Source organism: Miscanthus floridulus, chromosome 1, assembly GCF_019320115.1.
Source record: "Miscanthus floridulus cultivar M001 chromosome 1, ASM1932011v1, whole genome shotgun sequence".
Taxonomy (NCBI): domain Eukaryota; kingdom Viridiplantae; phylum Streptophyta; class Magnoliopsida; order Poales; family Poaceae; genus Miscanthus; species Miscanthus floridulus.
The window spans coordinates 1589901-1613596 of NC_089580.1; the positions used below are offsets into that span (position 1 = coordinate 1589901).

General features: G+C 46.4%; 3 protein-coding genes across 3 annotated transcripts; 2 read left to right on the top strand and 1 right to left on the bottom strand.

Annotated features, from left to right (window-relative positions):
• Positions 1-959: 959 nt before the first annotated feature.
• On the top strand, positions 960-4224 carry LOC136508278 (uncharacterized). The gene is made up of 5 exons (XM_066505380.1): positions 960-1553; positions 1690-2052; positions 2139-2273; positions 2332-2557; positions 2658-4224. Coding segments are annotated over exons 1-5 (1320 nt in total). The 3' UTR covers positions 2660-4224.
• A 10541-nt stretch (positions 4225-14765) lies between these two features.
• On the top strand, positions 14766-20526 carry LOC136470853 (beta-glucosidase 34). The gene is made up of 13 exons (XM_066468590.1): positions 14766-15020; positions 17023-17089; positions 17533-17591; positions 17694-17769; positions 17898-17969; positions 18106-18193; positions 18329-18584; positions 18755-18870; positions 19042-19265; positions 19374-19405; positions 19635-19737; positions 19889-19997; positions 20106-20526. Exons 1-13 carry the CDS (start codon positions 14868-14870, stop codon positions 20278-20280), a joined length of 1530 nt encoding a protein of 509 aa, XP_066324687.1. The 5' UTR covers positions 14766-14867; the 3' UTR covers positions 20281-20526.
• A 258-nt stretch (positions 20527-20784) lies between these two features.
• LOC136470864 (E3 ubiquitin-protein ligase EL5-like) lies at positions 20785-21297 on the bottom strand. Its single transcript, XM_066468596.1, has one exon. It carries the CDS (start codon positions 21295-21297, stop codon positions 20785-20787), a length of 513 nt encoding a protein of 170 aa, XP_066324693.1.
• Between the last annotated feature and the right edge of the window lie 2399 nt (positions 21298-23696).

Sequence of the window (23696 nt, forward strand, 5' to 3'; positions counted from 1 at the left end):
CGGTCGAATGAATGCAAGGGTCAATTTTAACTGATTTTGAGAGTTAAAAAACTGCACGTGTCTGGTTTTGGAGTCACGTGGTTAAAAAAACTACGGCGAGGGAAAAAATGGACTTTTTCCCCGTCGAAATCGCCGACAATCGTAATGGCACCCATCCAAATTAAACTTAAAAAAAACATCAGGAGCTGCGTCGACGCCACCGAGAAAACCCCGCCGCTCATCTAGACTCCGCCACCAGAATGAGATCGTCTGCAGTCGCGCAGAGTGACTTATCTCTGCAGTCGGCGCATCTAAGACGTTCATTGTGATCCAACGGTGACCCTAACTAAACTCATCTAGCAGGCCGTTCTAGTGGCCCATCGCAGCCCAAACATCGCACTCGTCTTCGTTGTTCTCGTCAACGCCATCGACACCCACCACAGCAGCGTCGACGAGCGCGGCCATGGCGGACCCCTCCTCCTAGCTCGTTGATCTCGTCAACGCCGTCGACGCTGCTCACAAGGAGATCGTGGGACAGGGCGGGCACCTTGGCGAATGTGGCGGCAGCGGCGAGGGCGCCCCCGGCAGCGCCGACAAGCTTGGAGCCGAAGACGAGCACCTTGATGTCAGCGGCGACGTCGGCGTCGTCCTTGGCGGAAAGCCCGTCGCCGGAGGCTAGCATGTCGAAGGTGGTGGCGTCCCTGCGTGCGGCCTCGCATGACAGGTCGAGAGAGTTCGCTAGGCAGGTGACTGTGGCAGCGGTGACATTGCTTCCCACGACACCGCACGCACGCACGAGCTCGCCATGGACGACTGTCGGTCCTTCAACTCTGCCGCCATCTTTCTCGTGCATAACTGAGTAACTGACCTCGAGCTGCTACTCTCCCGCGAACTCGTGCGTTAGACCATCCAGGTGCCTCGGAGGACTCCGTCTTGCCCGCCGCCCACGCAGCTGCCGGACGTGTGCGGTGTGCCTGCCCATGGGTGCTCAGGCCCTGCTCGTCGGTGAGATGCGCATGTCTTCTTCGTCCGTGACCTCGCAAGCTGCTTCGTGCGTGCGGTGTCGTGACAACCATCATGCTTGCGTGCGGTGTCGTGTCGGGGGAAGCGATGTCACCGCTGCCACAGCCGCGTGCCTCGCGAATTCGCTCGACCTTGCCGCCGCGCTGACTCAGGGCTCCAATGACGAGACCGTGGTGGCCGCGGCTTCCGCGCCCGTCACCGTCGCGCTCGCGGCGCTGATGGACTGTCGCGCCGCTGGCCTCGTCGTCGCGCTGTCGTGCGAGGCCGCGCGTAGGGACACCACGACCTTCGACATGCCAGCCTCCGGCGACGTGCTCTCCGCCAAGGACGAGGCCGACGTCGCCGCCGACATCAAGGTGCTCGTCTTCGGCTCCATGGTTGTCGGCGCTGCCGAGGGCGCCCTTGCCGCCGCCGCCACGTTCGCCAAGGTCCCTGTGAGCGGCGTCGACGGCGTGACGAGATCAACGAGGAGGAGGAGTCCGCCTGGCCGCGCCCGTCGACGCCGGCTTCGGCTGCGACGATTTCGGTTGCAACGGCGGAGTCCAGTACTGGTACGAGTCGCCCGGGTATCCTTCACGTGCCTGGGCTGAGATGGGCCGGCTGCGGGCTTCCAAGACTAGTTTGGTTCTGGCGTTTTGTGGGCTCACGGTTGGATCTGAAACGGACGGCTCAGATGCTTGACTGTAGAGAACAGTCGATTTGCCCGACTGCAGAGGATCTCATTCCCCGCCGCCTGCGACGCCAGGACGCCGGCCCGCCTGGGCGCCTGCGCCTTCCGCCGCTCCGCCGGCCGCGGTCGCCGCGGCCCAGCTTCCGGCCACGTCCCTCGCGGGGGCCCTCCGCCGGACGGCGCGCCGCGTACGGCTGCCTCGGTCGCCACGGCGCGGCCCAGCACCGCCGCCGTCCCGCTTCCGGCCATCTCCTTCACGCGACTTCGCCCTTGCGTGCCCGTGCAGTTGCGCCGCATCGCCTCCGGCCACCTCCCCCGCCGCGCTTCGCCCTCGCGGACCCCTGCAGCGGCAACGGCCGCCTATACTGCCCCCTCGCATGGCAAGTGGACCACCAACGTCCCCCTTCCGCCTCGGCGGCACCTGTGCTCCCTTTTTCTCCCTGAATTTTTATGCTCTTGATAGCAGATTAATGGGTGCCGCCGCCGCATCTGGAGGGGCGTGCCACGTGCCCCCGTTGCTCACTGCAGCGCACGTGCGGCCTACGGCGACTCTGCCGCGGAGATGGACCGAACGGGGCTCCGATCTAGCGTCCACGATGAGGTACACTCCTATCTCCTCTCCTCTTGCCCTCACTGTCTCTAACTCTGGTGTGCCTCAGATCTCCGGTGATAGGCGGTGCTGGAGACAGACGACGAACCGACATGGGTACCTGCGTCGGCGGGGCGCCCACGGGCCACGGCAACCTGACGGGACCAAAGGCGGAGGGAAAAGTGCTGACCAATATATAGTCTGCGAACGTTTGAGATTGTGCTACTTTGTTGATTTTGATTTTTTTTATAGAACTGCAACGGATGCAGGCAAGCCGCCACGACCATTGCTCAGCTGTAAGTAACCACGTCGAGCAGCTTTACATATATCAAATTGTTTACTTCCTTTTCTTGACTTCTCTCCTTTTACCTTTCATTTGTATTTTTGGCTTACCAGGAATACTCATATGCTGCACCGGCGTTGTCCCCCCTCCAGCCTCAGGCCCTCGACAGGAGGTTTGCTCTGCGTTTTCGCTTCTTATTTTCTCTTTTCCTTTTTTGTGGCAAATGGTATGCAGATGTGAATCCAATTATATGTGCTTACATGTGAAGACCAATTATATAGTCTTCTAAATTTCAATTCTGTGTTTTCTCTTCTTATTTTCTCTTTTCCTTTTTTTGGGCAAATGGTATGCACATGTGAATTCAATTATATGTGCTTACATGTGAATACCAATTATATAGTCTTCTAAATTTCAATTCTAAAATTTATGTGCTTGCCTCCTGTTTGATAAAGAAATTGCATGTACTTGGTTGCCCGGTATTGTATTATCCTGCTGCTGTTGCTTTTTCCTCTCATTATTGATTTGTGACCATGCAAAATCTAGATGGGAAATTAGGATGACACATTTACTTCCTTGAGTCTTTTGTGTTATTCACAACAGTTATCTGAATCAATTTGATCTTTTAGCCGTAAGCAGGAAACGAAGGTGAGAAAAGTCATTCTTTATCTCTGATGCTATTTTGGTGAGGACCACCTGCCACGCTTCATATCTCTTAACGGTTTTCAAGCCTTATTACTCTTCCCTTTTGGTCTCATTATTGATTTGTGAGCATGGAAAATCTAGATGACAAACTAGGATGACACATTTGCTTCCTTTATTTACTAAAAAGCGAAGCATTTGTGCTCAGCAGGTGGGAAGGAAAATGTTTTGCTCAATTGCTTCAGAAGGCATGCTTCTCTACAGATGCCTGCCATTGACAATGCATGATAGTATCATATAGTCAGTATTCAGTAATTAAGCTTTTCTCTTCTAGTCCCCAATGCCATTATTCTACTGATTTGCTGCAACACAGTTTTAAACCCAGTGCGTTGCCACCAAACGTTTCTCTAAAATGTAGAATCATGGTTTGTTGCAGCTGCTGAATTAAATTTCGAAAATGCTATTTGTTGACGCAAGAATGCAAATATCCTTCCCATACATTGTGTACATGCACTCAATACCTACATGGCGAATTTTCAAAAAAGAAATACCTACATGGCGCCCTTTTGGGGATAACTGCCAGTGGTAATATCACGAGATGAGATTGTAGATGCACTGTTGTTGCCTTTATAGATGTTTCCGTTGGAAGTTATGTCGGAAAACATGTCATCAGGAAATAATTCATCACTACATCATATTGGGGTGAATTATCTGAATCTCAGGTTATATTCAGTCAACCTTCTGAAGTATGCCAAAATATACAGAGGGCCTCTCCATCTCCAATTTAATTTGGACATTTCGTTCATTAGTTTGGATAGGATTCTTCCATTTTTGAAGTACATTGCTGCTGTGAATAAGTAAATTTCCTTTTCTTTTACTGAACATCATATAGGCCTGCCATACACTGGGGCACTGATAAGAGGAAGGTGCTACTACAGCTGGGTATGTAATATGTAATAATCCCCATCCCACCCCCACCCAAAAAACCTTTTACCAATAGAATACTCTATTTCTTACCCTCCTCTACTTTTAACATCAGATTCTAAACCTGCTTTTGGATATGTATGCAGGGACCAATTGCTTGGAGTGGAAACTATAGCACATTTCTGTTTTTTTTACCACATATGCAAGCTTAGTACCATCAGCAATTGTCCATCGCAGCACAGATTCTTATTAGTTTTCCAGTCCTGAGTATGGCACTATTTGTAAACTTTTTATATACTGTAACATTTGATGTTCCTTTTGATGACTTTAATACTTCAAATTTGACAACTTCAAGCTGTTTGATGACTTTAATACTTTAAATTAGTGTCAAATATCTGATGTCACGGGGCTAAACTTTAATACCTGAAACCAAACAGGCCTAGTCCATCGCTGTCAGAAAATAAGACGCAGCTGGCTATGCTGCAACTGTGTGTGAACCTCTTGTTTCTCCTGACCGCTCTTGCCAGCACGAAGCCACTTACTAGCCACGGACCTGTCTTTGAAATGAGTTTGGTGCGGCTTTGAGCTTTGAATTTGAAGGGATCGCAAGGAAATTGTGACCAGAAATGACAAGCCCGCGGTGCGCAGCAGAACGGCAGAAGAGACTGCCAACTGCGAATCCGTGTTCATCAGATTATTGGTCGTTGTTTAAGGTGCATAGCAGGTACTCCTACTCCTACTAATCAACAATGGAAGCAGATGACACGTGCTGATTCACATGCACCCGCTACGGCGGGCGCTCGGGCCGCACGGGCACGGCCAAGCTGACCACACCGTCGCCGTCAGGCAGGCTCGCGGTCGCGGCCGCGTCGGTAAGCTCCATGGCAAGTGTTTATTTCAGCTTGCTCGCCGAGTCGAGAGGGAGGTGGATTGCTCCTAGAAACACTCTCTTCATCGGTTGCTTTTGCTTAAGGTATAGTAGGTCAACAATTGTCCGTCCATGCTCCACTGGCCAGTTGTGGTAGACGGCGGACCAGCCCACCTGTGCTGATCCTGCTGACAGCCAGTAGGCAAGTAGTCCGATGATCAGCATCGGCAGCAGCCAGCAGCAGGCCTTGGAGCTTGATTTCTTGGCAAAATCATATTCCGCCTGCGATTCTCAGTCGGAAGTCAGGTCACAAACAAACGGCCGCTTCATCTTTGTTGCGTTGGGGCAGAACGTACGTCAGTCAGCAACAGCATGGTCAAATACTCAAAACACAACGGCGGCCAGCACCCAGCAGCATCGTAATCCTGCTTTCCTGGCAATGAATGAATGAATATTGGTTGGGTGCAGCCCGTTGGCCACTGCCATGATCCAACAAAGAGCACAAGAGTCGACACGAAAGATTGAGAGGAAACACGAAAAGGAAGGGTAATTTCGCCTCCGCTGAATGTTGGTTTGATCTCCCAACCACAGTGGTCCAACGGCCACTTGGGCCTTGACCTCGCGCCCTGATCAGGGGTGCCCAGTCCATCTATGGCTGGCGGGTCCCCATCACACTGTGCATTAAATAGAAGTGGGGTCGGCGGCTCTCAGTACGAGGTTCGCCTGAGCCGTACGCCCCACCTAGAAACCCTACTCCGATCTAACAGAGGGGCGCAGCCAGTGACGGGAAGCACCGCCGCCGCCACTGCACTGCGCCACCACGGTCTTCACCGCTACTCCGACCGTCGCTGCCGTGTGCAGATCTTCATCGACGAACCAGCGAAGGCAGGGAGCTCCTCCGACGGTCAGATGCTTCTACTCTCTCTCTGTCTCCTACTCCCAAAGGAAGCTCTAGGCGTATTTGATTCAACTGACAAAGAAATCACCCACTAGATCCGCAACTAGATGATCCAAAGAGTTCTAACAATGGTACCAGAGCAAGGTTTAGTATGTGGATCTGGATCGGGGAAAGAAAAGCAAATCAAACCCTAACCCTAGATGAGGTACGGGAAAAGTGGGGATGAGATTGAAACACGGTTTCAACAAAGAACCCTAACCCTAAAATCCCCAGTCTAGTTCGTAGATCTAGATCGGGGACGGGAAAAGAAACAAACAAAGATTGACCGATCCGGATCGGATCGGGAAAGAACAAACCGTAACCCTACCCCTAACTGTGATCTCGAATCAAGAAAGAAAGGACGGATTGGAAGGGGTTTTCTCCTACCTGGGGATCCCCTGCGCCGTCACCACCGCCTGTCGTCGCACTGGACGCCGTGTGGGGAAGAAGAGCTGTCTCTAACCCTAACTGGGTGAAGTTGGAAGGGGCTCGGCTTCAAGACCGCTTGATCCGAACCATAAACCCGCGACCAGATCTCGGGGAAAGAAATAGAAAGAAAAGAGAGAAGAAGGTGATTCACATCGATTCGAAATTTCACCAAACCCTAACCCTAGAATCCCCAAATCCTAGCAAAGATGAGAACGAACAAAGGGTCCTACCTGGGCCTTCAACCCGCCACCGGCATCGCCACCGTGCGGGAAAAAGACTGCGGCGTTGGCTCTCGCCGGCGTGCGGGAAGACGGCCGAGCTACGCCACCGCGCGGGCTCGGTCTGCAAAGGGCACCACCGTGGCTCTCCTCGACGGAGCCGCGCGCGGCTCTAGCCGCACGCGCACGCCGGCGAGAGGTGCCGCGGTGGCGCCGCCACCTCCACTTCCTCCTCTAGACGCCATGCGCGGCTGTTGGCTGCACTCGGCGCGGATGAGAGAGAAGGGGAGGGAGAGAATGAGGCTAGGGTTACAGGGGGAAGCGCTGGCCCGGTGTTTTTGTTCGCCCTAGATGCACGCTCGGCCGTCGGATGCGCATGGACGACCGGGATCTAGTGGGCTGCATCGCGGCCCAGGCGGGGGCGCGTGGCCGCGGCGCTTTGCCGGCCCAGGCCCACGTTGCGGCCTGGGTGGCAGAGCGTGCGCGCGAGGGAGCAAGGCCGGGCTGGATGAGCGCCACGCGCTGCTGCTGCTGCTGGGCCGCACGCGCGGGCAGGCCTTCGGGCCGAGCAGGCTTCAGGCAGGCCGGATTACTGCTGCTGCAGGCCGGGCCAGAAGAATAGTAAAAGATGTTTTCAGTTTATTATTTTTTCAGAAGCTATTTTGAATGAATAAAGTTAAGTTTAAATGTTTTATTTCTACTCAAATTTGATCCAACATGATAATTTGTTTAGAGAACAGATGAGTAAAGTAAAAATGCTTCTGAAAAGTAGAAAAGAAATTTTGTCAATTTTTCGCAGCAAAGTTAAAGGTTTATTGTCTTCTAATTGAAGAGCGGTTATAGTTATTCAGTAAATGATGAAAAGTTTATCCTCCAGTTAAAATTGGAACCAACTGGAAAAAAAATTTAATTGGAGGAATATTCGGTTGATAGTTAAGATAAATTATAATATTGTTATTTTCTGGCCAACGTTGATGATAACAATATTATAAGTTTATTTATGAGTTTAAGTTTAAAGTTAAATTATGGTATTATTATTTTCTGACCAACGTTGATGATAACAATATAATAATTCTATGAGTTTTATGTTTAAAGTTTAAATCTCTGATGAATTTTGCATCAAAGTGACCAATTTTCAGAGAATAGATAAAGTTCAAGGAATGCTCTTAAACTAGATAAATGTATTTTCATGTTTCCGCTGCAATGAAGTTGATTGTCTTCTAATTAAATTCGAACCAACGGGAGAATTTAATTTTGAGGAGCAGTTCTATGTTTTCAAGATTATTGAATTTCTATACGTTAATTCCATTTCTGTCCAACGGTGATGTGGAATTGATGTAGAAGAATGATGTTTTATTCTATTTCTGCCCAACGGTGATATAGAATAGAGCATAAAGTTTTCAAAGTTTAATGAGCATTATTGTTGAATATTTTTCAGACAAAGGACCTACATGCTTTCATTCTTGAAGGCAGAAAGAGAAATGAGCTGGGTACTTGTGACTCAGATGATGAAATGCCTAAGGGCAAGTTATGTATGAAAGAATGCCATTGGTTAAGGGGTTGTGTTCTCTTTAAAGAATGGCTTCAAAAGAAAAGAATTCTAGGATATTGATCCAAGAAAAGAGATAGATCAACGAGAGTCTTCATTGAGAAATATCTTTTATGTACTCTCTGTGGAGAAGAATTTATTTTCAGTTTCACTTATGAGAGTTGTAAAAGTCATATACATGTTTAATTTGACTAACATTGGATTAAACATGTGTGTTAAAAAAATATTCGGATTTATTTCTGAATTTGATGATTGAACACGAGCCAATCCTAGCAATTATGTCCGTTCAAAGGAATATCTCGCATGGCGGGAAAAAGTTTGTGATAGTACCCGCATGGCGGAAAAAAGTTTGAGAAAATACCTGTATGACGGGGTAAAGTTGGCATAGTACATATGTTAACCAATCCTGCATGGCGGGAGAGTTTGGTATAGTACTTATCCCGCATGGCGGGAGGAGGATGTGATGACTCATGTGCTCTAAAGAAATATCCCACACATAGAGAGAAGTTTGTGATAGCTCTTATGCTATCCTAGTATTGACCGTACACTCTGATTGTGTCATGGTCATTAAGTACTCAACGAGTTTAAGAACAAAAGAAAGTTGCATGTGAACCAAATGATAAGAATGATATGCAAGTGTGACTTGCAGAAGTATTGATAATAATAGACTATGTTGAGTTTTGAAGTGTAATGAGGAAAATGTATTCCCATACGAATTTTATTTGCATGATGTAATCATGTGGATGAAGTAAGTAATCAAAGTTTCCTCATTCACAAGAGTTCTGAATGTTTCGAAATTATGGTAGAAAAGTTCATACCACATTTTGAGGGGGAGAAATGTAAGATTAAGAAAGATACTTCCCCATACTTCAGATAATGCAATGCATACTATGCATTGAAGGTAAAAGTGATCTATAAAAGATGAATGTGATCGTTGAGGGAGTAAGACGGTCATAATAACGATACCCCTAAAGTAAAGAAATAGCTAAATTCCTGGACTTTTTATAGTTCTGATGGGAAGATAGCATAGTCGGCTAGTATTCATACTGGACGAGTTCAGAGTTATCAAGGCGGTGCTAAACGCGCCGTATGAGTTTTTTGACAGATTAAACCCAAAATAAGAAATTTGAAGATACACCATCTTTACAGAAGATGGAGTAATCTGGGGGAGCATGGTATGTAGATACCTAAGGCTTGAATAGAAGTGGGATTACATATCCACTATAGTGTTTTTAGAGCAATAAATTGCTTTATATATGCTGATGTTGTATGACATATACAACACCAGATGTTAGCTCTTAAAGAGGATGAATAAGTAAACAAGGATCTTGTGATACAGGAGGCTATAGAACAATTTCCTTTTGGCAATGAAGAGTAACAATAGCCCCATATGAAAGAAGTGCCATGAGGCCCTAGAAGGTCTCAAAGAATAAGAAAATCAAATATTTATGGTGACTAAGAAGTAAAAGTTAAGAAAGAAATTCAAATAGAGAGTGATTCCACCTCATTTGAAGAAGCCATGATAGGCGTTCACTCGTCTAAATGGCAAGAAGCAAAGGAACATGAAATGAAATCGATAAATACCAACGATGTTTAGGACTTAGAAGAAATTCCTAATGGAGCCAAAACAGTAGGCTATAATGGGTCTACAAGACAAAGATGACTCCAAAGGAAATATAGAAAGATATCGAAAGGGAATATGGAAAGCAATAAAGCGCCACTTGTGGTGAAATGATTTATATAAAGAAAATGAATAGATTATAATGAGCATGCAAGGATTCTTTTAGAATCATAATGGTATTAGTGGCACATTACAATTTACAGTTACATCAGAAGGATGTAAAGACACATTCCTCAACGGGGATTTGTATGGAAAAGTTTATATGGCATAACTCAAAAGGTTTTGTCATGGAAGGAAAAGAACGTAAAGGGATGTTGTCTAAAGAAATCCATTTATGGATTAAAGCAAGCTTCAAGACAGTGGTTCTTGAAGTTTGACAGTACAATAAGAAAGTTTGGGTTTTAAATAGAATGTAGAGGACAATTGTATTTATGCAAAGTTTAAACATGGGAAATTTATTTTCCTAATCCTGCATGTGGGTAGCACCTTACTCGCTAGTAGTGGTGTTAATCTACTATTGGAGAAGAAACAGTTCTTGTCCTCAAGTTTCAATGAGAATGGTCTTAGTAAAGCATCATTCGTTACAGGAATTGGAACTTACCAAGATAAAAGGAAAAGGGGTATTAGAACTATCTCAAGTGTATACTTAGAGAAGATTCTAAAGAAATAAAGTTTATATGTGAATAAACCTGCGCATGTTCCTATAGTCAAGGGTAATAGTTTTCGGAACTTTCAGTGTTCCAAGAATAAATGTGAGATCGATCAAATGGACGTCCTATATGCTTCAGCTGTTGAAAGCTTACTGAATGCTTATAAGCAAGAACTTACCCTGACATAGTTTATGTATCCGAGATGTTTTTGGTAGAAGTCCAGTCCAGATATAGATCACTGGAATGGAGTTGAGAATGTTTTGCAATTGTGCAAAGATTTATAGGCCTCATGGTAAGTAAGAAAGAATAAGTACTCTCAAATAGTTGTGGGTACAAATGTTAAATTTTAGCGAGATATTTAGTGAAACCCACATAGTAGCTAACACTCGTAGTTGGAGTTTTATTGTGAAAAAGCTCCAAAGAAACAGTTGTGGTGTCATCAAAGATGCATACCCATGGTATAGCTTGTTATGAGGCTTAAGGACAGGCGAAGTAGTTAAAAGAACTTACACCCGGAATTGATAATGGTATACAACAGCAATAACCATTTAAGTAGTTCCCTCCTATAACAACGGGTCAAGTGTGCTGCCAAACACATTGATGTTAAAGTTGTACGTTGTGAAGGAGAAAGTCTGGAATCATACTAAAAGTATTGAACATATAAGTAACAAGCAAGTGCTTGCGGATCCGCGTACAAAAGGCTTACCACTCAGTGTGTTTGGAGAACACACAGTCGACATGGGTTTATGGTATAGCCTATGATTTTCGAACAACAAAGGGCCCAAAGTTAAAGAATTTGTTTCAGAATAGAGATGTGTATTGTGGCTGTTAAGTCTATCGGCGATTGACCGTGACGATGAAACATGCTCTATGCGCTAATCTGTGATGGAACAAATAAAAGTGAAAATGATTAAAGTCAAAGTTTAAAGTTAAAGTATGAGTTGAAATCAAGGGGGAGAATGTTGGTTTGATCTCCCAACCACAGTGGCCCAACGACCACTTGGGCCTTGACCTCGCGCCCTGATCGGGGGCGCCCAGTCCATCTATGGCTGGCGGGCCCCCGTCACACTGCGCATTAAATAGAGGTGGGGTCGGCGGCTCTCAGTACGAGGTTCGCCTGAGCCGTACGCCCCACCTAGAAACCCTACTCCGATCTAACAGAGGGGCGCAGCCAGTGACAGGAAGCACCGCCGTCGCCACTGCACTGTGCCACCACGGTCTTCACCGCTACTCCGACCGTCGCTGCCGTGTGCAGATCTTCATCGACGAACCAGCGAAGGCAGGGAGCTCCTCCGACAGTCAGATGCTCCTACTCTCTCTCTGTCTCCTACTCCCAAAGGAAGCTCTAGGTGTATTTGATTCAACTGACAAAAGAAATCACCCACTGGATCCGCAACTAGATGATCCAAAGAGTTCTAACACTGAAATGACGTACGCGCCCATTGTGATGCCGCTGGATCGCGGCTGCAACGGCGGGCACTCCTGCCGCAGTGCCGCGCCAGCGTACCGTCCGCCCACGCCTGCTCATACCGTCACGTGCGTGGCTTCCCAATCAAGCATGCGCTCGACATCGTGCACCGCGGCGGCGCCGCTAGCGTGCACCTAGCAATCTCAGAACCCCGAGTATTAGCTTTCAACTTTTGATCTTACTAGCTCTTGCTATTTTTTCCATGTGTTAAGTTAAATTTCTAGTGCTTACTTGTAAGTTTTAGGTTACACTCTTTTTTGGCGATTCACACGAGTACATACGCACACGTTCAAAACGCACGCACGCTCACCCTTGCGCCGGCACATCTCTAGATTGATGAAGTCATCACAGGCACCTCGCTGTCGAGGAGAACGTCGTCTACCACTGAAAGTGCAACGCCGTTAAATCCTGAAATAAATCCAGAAAAATATGAGCACCCGTGCCAAGTCGAAGACTTAAACCCGGGTGGACAGATTTCACCACAAGAAATCTAACCAACTGAACTAAGCTCAGTTCACTTTTAAGTTACACTCTTAATTACTACAATGACATAAATGCATACTTAATCCCCTGTCAAAGAAAACAACCTGTAGCAGAGACGCTTGTGCACGAGAACCCTCTGCAGCCCCCTTCTCTCCTTCTAAAATTGATAAATATATAAAATAATTAGTGCATTATCTTACGGTAAATAATCATAATTTTATAATGGTACTCGGTAAATTTTGACATTTGCTGTGAATCGACCAATATAATATTTTTCTGATGTCTCACAGCAAAAGTTGCCTAATTATGTATTTTTTATAATGGTTTCTGTGCTATCATATTTTAATAATCCATTATCACGGCACATATGAATTTTTTTATAATATGAATAGGTTCCATGGCTATTATCGGTGATAATGGTTAAAGTCTATATTAAATAAAAGACTAAGTATTTCTAATTTTTGAGGAAATATCACACGGTTTTGCTAATATTTCTAACGGTAGTGCTAGCGCCCGTATGTCCGGAGGGACGCGCGCGTCATAACGCCACGCCTGCACTCCGCCCCCGCGCCAGCCCAGCCTGGCGTCTGCGCCCCCACCCGACCTCACGTGGCGTCTGCGCCTCCCTGACCCCTCGCGCCCCTTTAGTAGCTGCAGCAGCGGGCGGGTGACATTGCAACATGTGCAACACTCGTTCTACTTTTGAAACATCCAGATACAATACATGCAGCATTCGTATGAAGACAGAAGAAATACTTGAAATATGCTTCTGAAACACTTGAAAAACACACACCTAAAAACGCTTGAAAACCATTGCAAACATATGTAACATTCAGATAAAACACTTGCAACACATATGTGTGGACCATATGCAACATCCACATAAACACACTTGCAACATACGTCTAAAAACACAGATGAAACATTGAGGACAGACGCTTGCAACATACGTGTACAACCATTGCAGCATATGCAGCATCTATGATCTAATTATGCAACATCCGTATGAAACACGTGCAACATACCTCTAAAACACCTGAAACACTTAAAATATACACTTGTAGTAACATGTGCTTTTAGCGTAACATCTTCTGGTTGTTTGGAAGAATGGAGACTCATCGGCGTGCCGAAGGCAGCGGCCCGCGCGTCGCTTGTAGGCAACGGGCCGGCGTTGGTGGGGAGGCAGCGGCCGCACGACTGAGAGAGGGCAGCCGCATGCCGCGCCGTCCTCAGCACTGCCTGGTGGTCATCCTCGAGATCCAGCAGGTCCGAGGCCTACGACGTCGAACGCCAAGAGGAAGCAGCGGATGTACCCCAACAACAAGAGGAGGTGCAGCTGCTGCTTCAGGAGCACCAGCTCTGAGTAGCCCACCGGAAAACCCATGTCAGCCGCGACCTAGGCAGCGCTTGTCCCGATTTGCTGGCTTTTCTTGGCGTGTTCGTGCCTCTTAGCTTACGACGGTGATGGGCATTACCCCTGGAGCAGATAGGAACGAGTGGACGAGAGGTAGGAGCCACTGCACGAGAGGATGTTTTTTAAACTCCTGAATGGATGGAAGGAGATAGTTGGGCTAGCGTCGTGGCGCACCAAAGAGCGTCTGGGCGGACACACGTCCGCATCACATTATTACCGTATTTCTAATTATCAAAAATTTTAGAATTTATATTTTCCCCAATACGTGTAGTGAGAATTAAGTCAATTAACGTGGAAGGTGGGACCTCTAGTAACGTGGAGGACTGGAGAGCTACTTTGGGATCTCTAAGTAAGATTATTATGGTGAATGACGTACGACTGCTGTGGCAGACGAACTTCCCAACCAATTGTGCCAAACTGCCCGTGGACATATACATCATACAGCAGCACCTTTCTTGGTCCTCCATTACGCTTCGTATTTGCAGATTCGGAGCATTTAGCTATTGTAGTTACTTTGGCTTACTGCAAGTACAACACATACCTTCGTTCAAATGTTAAGAAATAATCGCATAACATTCATAAAAATAATTAAAATTAAATAAATGCATGCATTGGAATATCCGAACTCTAGGCCGGATTGAGGTAATAATTAAAGGGGAAATGTCACACGGTTGGCGATTCAGCAATTCACCCATTGATTGCATAGATTGACTATCTATTCACAGAAACCTTATTACACAAACCTATGTGGCTACTTGCTTTAATTTACCATTGAAATCGTCACACAGCACAATCTTTCTGTGGGTACGTTTCGGATGGGCGATAAGGACGAGACGAGAGCTTTCCCTTCACACTTTTGGGTCTTTGCTGGCCTGCCGCTCCCAATTTGCATCTCGATCGAAACCAATCACATTACATGCGCCATATATACTTCTCTCATTCAAAGCAACAGCCAACAGGAACTAATAACATGAATGCATATATTATGTAGCCTTCCCCTTCCCTTCTTCCCCTCCCTCTCTATGAGAGCTATCCACGCATAACGCGTTCTCCTCAGCATTGTTAGTTCCTTGCACGCTAGCTAGAAAAGCTCTCTCTCTCTCTCTCTCTCTGGCTCATAGAGATGATGAAGGAAAGGCAATGCAACGTCCTAGTAGTGCTCCTTCTTGTTCTGCTGGGCATACCACAAGGATGCAGAGCGCAAAGCAGTGAAAATCTGACGAGGAACAGCTTTCCTAAGGGATTTGTTTTCGGCACTGCTACTTCTGCGTATCAGGTTGGATTCTTCCATAGGTGTGGTCTTAGAGATGATTTCAATTATTTAAGAGGCCGAGTTTTAATTATCGGTGTAGGGTAGTGATAGATCCAACATGAATTATTCGTTCTGACAAAATATGACCAACAATCGTTTGCTCCAAAATAAGAAAGAAGAAAAATCTTGTGTCCTCTACATGCAAGGTGTCAAGATTGTCCTGACTCATCTTGTACGTGAAAAGATGAGACGGTGAAAGCTAGTAATATTGCTTGGCTCGAGTTGCATGACATGTTGATACTGTTCGACAGCTCTTTCTTTTTACTATTCTTGTGCCTCTCTTTTCTGGTGCCTATAGAACATTATATAGAGCGGTCTAAGGGAGATCAGCAGTATAAGTACTCCATCTGTTTCTTCTTATAAGGTGTATTAAGATTTGAGAAAGTATTTAGAAGAAATTTGCTTTGATCATTAGTTACTCCTATATAATATATGTCCTCAATTTCTACAAAATTGATTCTTACAAAAAAGTTATGTGAAATGTATACCTATTAATACAACTTATATACTATGTATATAATTTTATTAGTTATTGGTCAAAAGTTATGAACTTTGACCTTTTTTTTTAATCCTAATGTACCTTACATTTTGAAACGGATGGAGTGGTAAATACTAATGGTGAACAAGTTCTTTCTTCTCTACCTTCTCTTTCTGATGTGTCTTAAAGAATAATAGCAAAGGTCATAAGTGTTAGACTATATTGCTAATATCTCCATATACGAATTATATAGATAGGATCATAATTCTGATGTATATCTAAGGGAGACTACTTGCCCCTAAGCTACTCTTATATAATTCGTCCACAAGGATTAGCAATACAATCAATTATTCTACCAGTTGTAGTCTCTAAAAAGTTCTCCCACGGTCACAAGAAGGATCACAATGATCAAACAAAAACTGGAGAAATTTACAGTAACTTCATTTAGAAGAATGAATGACTGTAATAAAAATCAGACATTAAAGATACTTTTCCTGCTACTATAGGAAAAAAAATTTCATTGTAGAGGACCCATAGTATCTTGGGATTTTCTGTCAACAATTTTTTCTGCATCATCTGTCAATAATCGATCTTATTTATCAATATGCCTAATTATTCTTCCACAAAAATAAAAGGGCAGTTTCAAATTGCATATATTATTTAGACGTGGATTTCCATTAATAAAATAAATATCTTAGCAATTTAGTAAATCATAGTTATATATTTACAGCAGTTACTTGTTTGTGTAAACAAACGACAGTCAAATGATTGAGTTGAGTGCTTCTGTTATTCTTCCATATGCAAGCTGGAGACACTTTTGTGACTCAGAAGCTTCATATGATGATGGAAAGATAAAACTATAAGTTTTACCTGAATGCGTCACTTATGACTCATTCTATGTGTTCAAATCAGGATAAAGAAACATGGGCACTCGCCATCTGTTACACTTAGTCACAATTTTTCCAATAAAGGAAGTTTTATTGATCTCTCAGTCAATTACATCCATAAAAAAATAGCATGAAGATCACTCTCGGCGTCTACACTGCTAGAGTGTACACAATCTAAGGCAATAAAATAAAATAAAAAAGACATGACAAAATCTATCATGTCGCAGCAAGCTACTACACAAAGCGTAGTCTTATTAATATTCCGATAAAAGCACTCCAGAAATAATGTCTCCAAAAAGGACATGACACACACACGCACCATCATTGCAATGGTCCAATCATTGAAGGTCAAGCCACAGATTCTCACCGTGGAGACAAAATTCCTCGTTCTTCAAACAATGCCTTCAGCAAAGTATTGACAGGTACAACCAAGCCAAGGTCAAACCTAGGGGGAAAGTAGAATATGCCCTTAAGGGCATGTGCTCTCCTGCCGTATAAAAATGTTAGTGACAGATGTAAAACGCATGTGAGATGGGGGGAGTTCTCTGTGTACAGGTTTGACATTTACATCAGCTTTTTTATTCTATTTCTATTTCTACAGTATGAGGGAGCAGTCCAGGATGATGGAAGAGGACTTGCTATTTGGGACAAATTTGCTCACACATTTGGTAACTTTGAGTCTCTGTTTAACCGTGGTTAATATATGTATAGGATTTTTTCAGGGCTCTTGGATGAGGATTCAGTTTAAATGATGCAAAGCATCCAATTTACCTGAAATGGAAATTTAACTGACAAGTTTCAAATCTGTTATGCACTCGTACCACTACATAATTTCCAATCCATTGAAATGTATATGGCATATACTTTGGATGTTTCCAGACCCATGAATTTGGTTTGAATGAGTTTGGGACACAAAAAAATGTTTTAGCTAGTAGGCTAGTAATACTACTAGCATCAATATAACTATCTTTCATGAAGCCTACAGAGACTTGATGTGGATGAAACAGTAGAAAGGGAACAATTTGCACTTCGCTCTTTTGTAGTTGGGAGATTTATAACCCTGTTATTCAACATTGTAAGGCAATTACTTATGTTATTTGCCCTTGTGCAGGAAAGATCATTGACTTTAGCAATGCTGATGTGGCAGTCGATCAATACCACCGTTTTGAGGTGAAAACTATTAACGAGCACTCATACTTTATTGTAGACAATTTATTTATGTCCAATGCTCACACAGTCTAAAATTCTTCTTGATATATATTACTAATTCAGGAGGATATTCAACTCATGGCAGACATGGGAATGGATGCATACAGATTTTCAATTGCATGGCCTAGGATTTTCCCAAGTATGTGTTTCAGGCTTTGCCAAACTATACTCTATAAGCAGTTCTATGCAATCCTTATACTTTTGAACTCTGAATTATCGAAGATGAAATCAGCACACCAACAGTGATATCCTAATATTTTTCCTCAGATGGCACTGGCGAGGTTAATCAGGCAGGCATTGACCACTATAACAACCTGATCAATGCTTTGCTTGCAAACGGTGAGCATAAAACATTGCCACACTTAAAATAAAGATTTACAAATTCTAGTTACAAGACTGAATTTGTGGCTTTATCAACGTAACTCCTTAATCCAGATTAGCTCCAAAAGTCTTGACAAGTGAAACATTCTTGCAGGCATAGAGCCCTACGTAACACTGTATCACTGGGACCTTCCCCAGGCCCTGGAAGACAAGTACGCTGGGTGGCTTGATAGGCAGATAATGTGAGTCACTGTCACACACTCTCCATAGTCCATAGATTTGAATCAAGCCTCTCGGAGCTTCAGTTGTACTGTACGTATCTAGCATGATTAGCCACTCATAATCACACTGTTATATATCGCCCGAATATAATGCAGCAATGATTATGCGGTGTACGCTGACGTGTGTTTCAAGGCGTTCGGAGACAGGGTGAAGCACTGGATAACCTTCAACGAGCCACACACTGTTACAGTTCAGGGCTACGACTCCGGAATGCAGGCACCAGGGCGCTGCTCGGTGCTCCTCCATCTCTACTGCAAAGAAGGGAACTCAAGTACTGAACCCTATATAGTTGCTCACAGTATCATTTTGGCTCATGCCACAGTTGCAGACATTTATATGAAGAAGTACAAGGTCTGAAGTATCTGTTTTTTCATTTGAAATTTAAAGCTGTATAACACAAATAAAGCATATATCGACAGTGTATACATATGTTCTGCTCTCTGCAGTACACTGACTGTAACAAAGTGGAATAGTGTGAAATCAAGCTTTGGACTTAGTGTTGAGATCCAATTTTTATGCAGGCAACACAGAACGGACAGCTGGGGATATCTTTTGATGTCATCTGGTATAAGCCGATGTCAAACTCCACGGCAGATGTTGAAGCGACAAAGAGGGCACAAGAATTCCAGCTAGGATGGTGAGGTTCATCAACACATTATTCTGCTCACAAATTCCCAACGCAAGACTTTCCTGAATCTAAGTTGTATACAGCAGTATCATGAACATATATAATGTGGCTCTTAAATTCAGACTTGTATGTTTGTGGTGAAGTTATTTGCTAAGATGATAGATTGATCTGAAACTGAAGGTTTGCGGATCCTTTCTTCTTTGGTGACTACCCGGAGATAATGAGATCGAGGGTCGGAAACAGGCTGCCCAAGTTCACAGCTGAAGAGGCTGCTCTTGTGAAGGGGTCGCTGGACTTCATGGGGATTAATCACTACACCACGTTCTACACGCAGGATGACGAGTCCACTGTCGTTGGGACACTGCTGAATAATACCTTGGCAGACACAGGAACCATTAGCCTCCGTAAGTTGGCATCATCTTTTGTTCAAACTTAATTTTTTTGTCTCCCTCTGCTGAATGATTGCATGAATGGTCTTTGCTGACATATTAATGCCTTTCACGTTTTTTCAGCCTTCAGAAATGGGAAGCCAATCGGGGACAGGGTGAGTTCTGACTTTCAGCAAAAACATGACTAGATATGACAGAATTTCTCTTGAACTTATCAGCCTGACTTATCAACCATGAAACAGTGTTTTTCTCTCACAACAAATCAACTTCAGCCGGCTTATCAGCCGAACAGCTTCTTAGAATTCTAAGCTGCTGCACTGCTTTTCTTTCTCTGAGCTTACTGTATATATGACCTGCAAATTCACCACACTGTTCTCCATACAGGCTAACTCGATATGGCTATACATTGTACCTGGCAGCATGAGGAGCCTAATGAACTATGTCAAGGACAGATACAACACTCCACCGGTGTACATAACAGAAAATGGCGAGTACAGCCGTCTCTCGCGAGACAAATAAAATTGTTGTCACTTCAGACATTTTAGCTTGCAATCTCATTAAAATTTGGGCCATTGATATTTGTAGCACTCAGTCTACCGAAAAACAAGAAATTAATGAAAATTTCCCTGTTGATTTAGGAATGGACGATAGCAACAGTCCCTTCATCTCCCTGAAGAATGCACTCAAGGATGACAAGAGGATAAGGTACCACAATGACTACCTGACAAATCTAGCTGCCTCCATCAGGTACTAGTAATACTCATTTATCTTACAGTCACCAGATCGATACAAAACTAACGGTGGAATACAACCCAAGTTATGAAAAACAAGGTCTGCTCACCATTGACAATGCAGGGAGGATGGCTGCGATGTTAGAGGTTATTTTGTGTGGTCTCTTCTCGACAACTGGGAGTGGACCGCTGGATACACCTCGAGATTCGGGTTGTACTTTGTGGACTACGACAACAATCTCAAGAGATACCCAAAGAACTCAGTGCTGTGGTTCAAGAACCTGCTGGCCTCTTCTTGATGCAAGTTTGGTGGCTCATTTAGAGGTCCACGTGGTATGCTCCTTCAGATCCTGTAAGCAGTGTTTTCTAGCGATTTGTCCTATACCCTATATATGCATTGGTTGTATAGTGATTCTGTGCGATATGTTGTACTCGCTCCATACCTAAATGTAAATATTTGATTTGAATATTTGATTGAAGGTTCAAAGTTTATCCATAAACATAAGCATTTCTGGGTGCAATGAACTGTCGGCACTAATCAAGGTGTACTGTAACCGGTGCAATTTCTAACATTAGCCTATCTCCAAAACCATACCTTCCAGCTTTATAAACCGGATGCTCTGGTTTTTCAGGATGCGTAGTACTACCAATTTTTGCTGTCTCACCAAATCGACACAAAAGATTGAGAAAGAAAAAGGAAGCTTTTGCCTCTGAAATAATGTGCCAAAGAATCCTCTGTAAAATCCTACGGCTCACTAATCACCAACGGAATAAGTGGATGAAATGTGTAGCACATTGACACACTAACGCGAGCCCACTGTGGCGCCGCCGGATCGCACCGGCAACGGCGGGCACTCCAGGCGCGGCGGCTGCGGCAGTGTCGTCCACACCTCAGCTCGGCAGAGCGGGCACGTCCCGCGCGCCCTGAGCCAGCCGTCGACGCCGCACTCCGCGTGGAAGAAGTGGCCGCACGCCGAGACCACCCGCACGAGCTCGCCCCCCGCCTTGCTGTTGCTGCTGGCGAACTCCGACAGGCAGAGCGCGCACCGCGGGGCCTCCTCCTCGTCCGCCGCGGACGCGCTCCCGCCGCTCTTCCCGGCCGCCCGCCGCGCCTGCTCGTACGTCACGAGCGTGGCGTCCCCGAGAGCGCGCTCGACGTCGTGCACCGCGGCGCCGCCTCCGCCGCCGCCTGGACGACGGCCCGGTGGCCCTCCGCCGCAGGCGCCCGCGGACGCGGCGACGACGATGGCCACGATGAGCGCCGCGAGGACCACCGCCGCGGCGACCGCGATCGCGGAGGCGGCGTCGAGGCTCATGCTAGCAGAACGCGAGGGACCGCACGACGCGTGCTGGCTTTCTTGGTACGCTCGGCGTTCTTGCTGCTGCAGTGCTGGTGGTATATAGCCAGCTCGTTTGACAAGGGAGAGAACGAGACGAGAGAGGGAGAGAGAGCGATGGGTGTTGTTGTTCCTAGAAAGTTTCAGAAAGCTTCCTCCTTTTCTTGCGGCGCGCAATTGTATTTACGTCAAACCTGTTGAACTCGTCTAATCCCTTGCACACCTGAACCATGATGTAAATAGTTTAGTTGCATGAGCACGTTTACCTTATCAAGTTAGCTAGCTGTTGCATGTAATCAATCGGTGTAAACAGCCAGAACCGTGCTGCGTTCACGGTGCGGTCTAGAAACTCTCTCGCCACGCCACGTATGAAACGTTCCCGCGCTTCAGGCGGGCACGACACAGCGTGAGTGGGCGTGGCGGGGATCTCGGATCGTGGATCGGTAGCACCGAAATAAATCAAAGAAAGCAAGCCAGAAAAGGTCGCGACATTGTGCAACGCAAAACTGCTCTCTCGTATTCCCATTCGCGTTCCTGTGCGGCGTCGAGAACGGAGAGAGTGATCGTCAGCGTTGCCGATCGCCGTCGGCGCAGCCATTCCGGCAGCCGGCGCCAACAACTGGTATCGGAGCGACAGTGCATGTTCTACGACGGCTCGGTGAGCCCTCCTCGTCAACGACCGCAGAAGGTGCGCGTGTTCCCATGCAGAAGTCCGGTGGCGGCGGAGATGGGCGACGGCACGTCGTCAGGCAGCTCGAGGCATGGAATGCGGGAGAGCTCACTCATGTGGCCGATGTTGACCCGCTCCAATTACACGGAGTGGGCGATGCTCATGCAATGCAACTACGAGACCCTGGAGATCTGGGAGATGATCGAGCCCGGCGGCGAAGGAGTGAAGCGGTCGCAAGACCGGCAGGCCATGGGCGCGCTCCTTCGATCTGTGCCTCAGGAGATGTGGCAGATGCTGGGGGCGAAGAAAACCGTCAAGGAGGCGTGGGCGACGGTGAAAAGCATGCGCGTTGGAGCTGAACGCGTGAAGGAGGCCAACGCCCAACGGCTGCTCCGATAGTTCGAGAACATTGCGTTCAAGGACGGCGAGACGGTGGATGAGTTCGCCATGCACATCAACGCGCTAGCTGCAGATCTGCGCACATCCGGTGAGAGCGTTGAGGAGATCCGGGTGGTGAAGAAGATGTTGCGTGTGGCGCCCCAACGCTACACGCAGATCGCGATCTCAATCGAGACCTTGCTCGATCTGAAATCGCTAACAATTGAAGACCTCGTTAGTAGACTCAAGATGGCCGAGGACCGGTTCGGGGTCGAGGCCGTCACAGACAAGGCCGGCAAACTCCTGTTGATTGAGGAGGATTGGGCAGCGAGGAATCGTCATCGCCTCCTGCCGGAGTCCTCGTCGTCGACTGGGAGTGAGAGGAGGTCTGGAAAGCCAAAGGGCGGCGGTGGTGGCGGACGTGGTGACCACGGCGAGAAGAAAGAACACGCCCCCAGGTCCACGTCTGAGGGCACTCCGAGGCGGAAAGGGCGGTGCAGGAACTGTGGCATCTATGGCCACTGGAAGGAAGACTGCAAGCGGCCGCCGAGAAAGGAACGCAAGGAGGAGGCTCATCACGCGCAGGCTGACACCGAACATGCCGCACTGCTCTTGGCAACGGTGGACGCCGTGCGCGTTCAACTGCGCGACGTCGAGTCGTCGGAGAGGTGCATGACGCGCTAGGTCGTGCATCGCAACGAGAAGAAGGTTCATCCCGGCGACTGCGATGAAGATCGTGATGTCTGGGTCCTCGATACGGGGGCCAGCAATCACATGACGGGGCGACGCGAGGCGCTCGTGTCGCTGGACACGTCGGTGTGTGGCACGGTGCGCTTCGGCGATGGATCGCTCGTTGAGATCGAGGGCATCGGATCAGTGATGCTCCAAGCCAAGAAAACAGGGCACAAGGTACTCACAGAAGTTTACTATATTCCTAAACTGAAAAGTAACATTGTTAGCTTGGGTCAACTTGAGGAGGGTGGCTGCAAGGTTGTGATTGAAGATGGTTTTTGCAATGTGTTTGATGTCGAGCGCTCACTGCTAGCCAGAGCGCCGAGGGTTAAGAACCGATTGTATTTGCTTAAAACCCAGCTTGCTGTACCTGTTTGTTAAGTGGCAAAGGTTGATGATGTGGCTTGGCTTTGGCATGGGAGATATGGCCATCTGAATTTTCGGGCTCTTCGGGAGCTTGGTGTAAAAGAGATGGTGGATGGCATGCCATTGATTGATAGGATAGAAGAATTCTGTGATGGATGTGCACTTGGCAAACAACAACGTCACCCATTTCCACAGGTGGCGAGTTACAGAGCTGACAAGCAGCTGGATTTGT

Coding starts and splice junctions, on each gene's coding strand:
- LOC136470853 (XM_066468590.1), top strand. CDS start 14,868: ATGATGAAGGAAAGGCAATGCAACGTCCTAGTAGTGCTCCTTCTTGTT. Junction 19,266..19,373: donor CACAGGAACCATTAGCCTCC/GTAAGTTGGCAT, acceptor ACGTTTTTTCAG/CCTTCAGAAATGGGAAGCCA. Junction 19,738..19,888: donor GGTGTACATAACAGAAAATG/GCGAGTACAGCC, acceptor CTGTTGATTTAG/GAATGGACGATAGCAACAGT.
- LOC136470864 (XM_066468596.1), bottom strand. CDS start 21,297: ATGAGCCTCGACGCCGCCTCCGCGATCGCGGTCGCCGCGGCGGTGGTC.
- LOC136508278 (XM_066505380.1), top strand. CDS start 960: ATGGGTGCTCAGGCCCTGCTCGTCGGTGAGATGCGCATGTCTTCTTCG. Junction 1,554..1,689: donor AACGGCGGAGTCCAGTACTG/GTACGAGTCGCC, acceptor GCTTGACTGTAG/AGAACAGTCGATTTGCCCGA. Junction 2,274..2,331: donor GATCTAGCGTCCACGATGAG/GTACACTCCTAT, acceptor GGTGTGCCTCAG/ATCTCCGGTGATAGGCGGTG.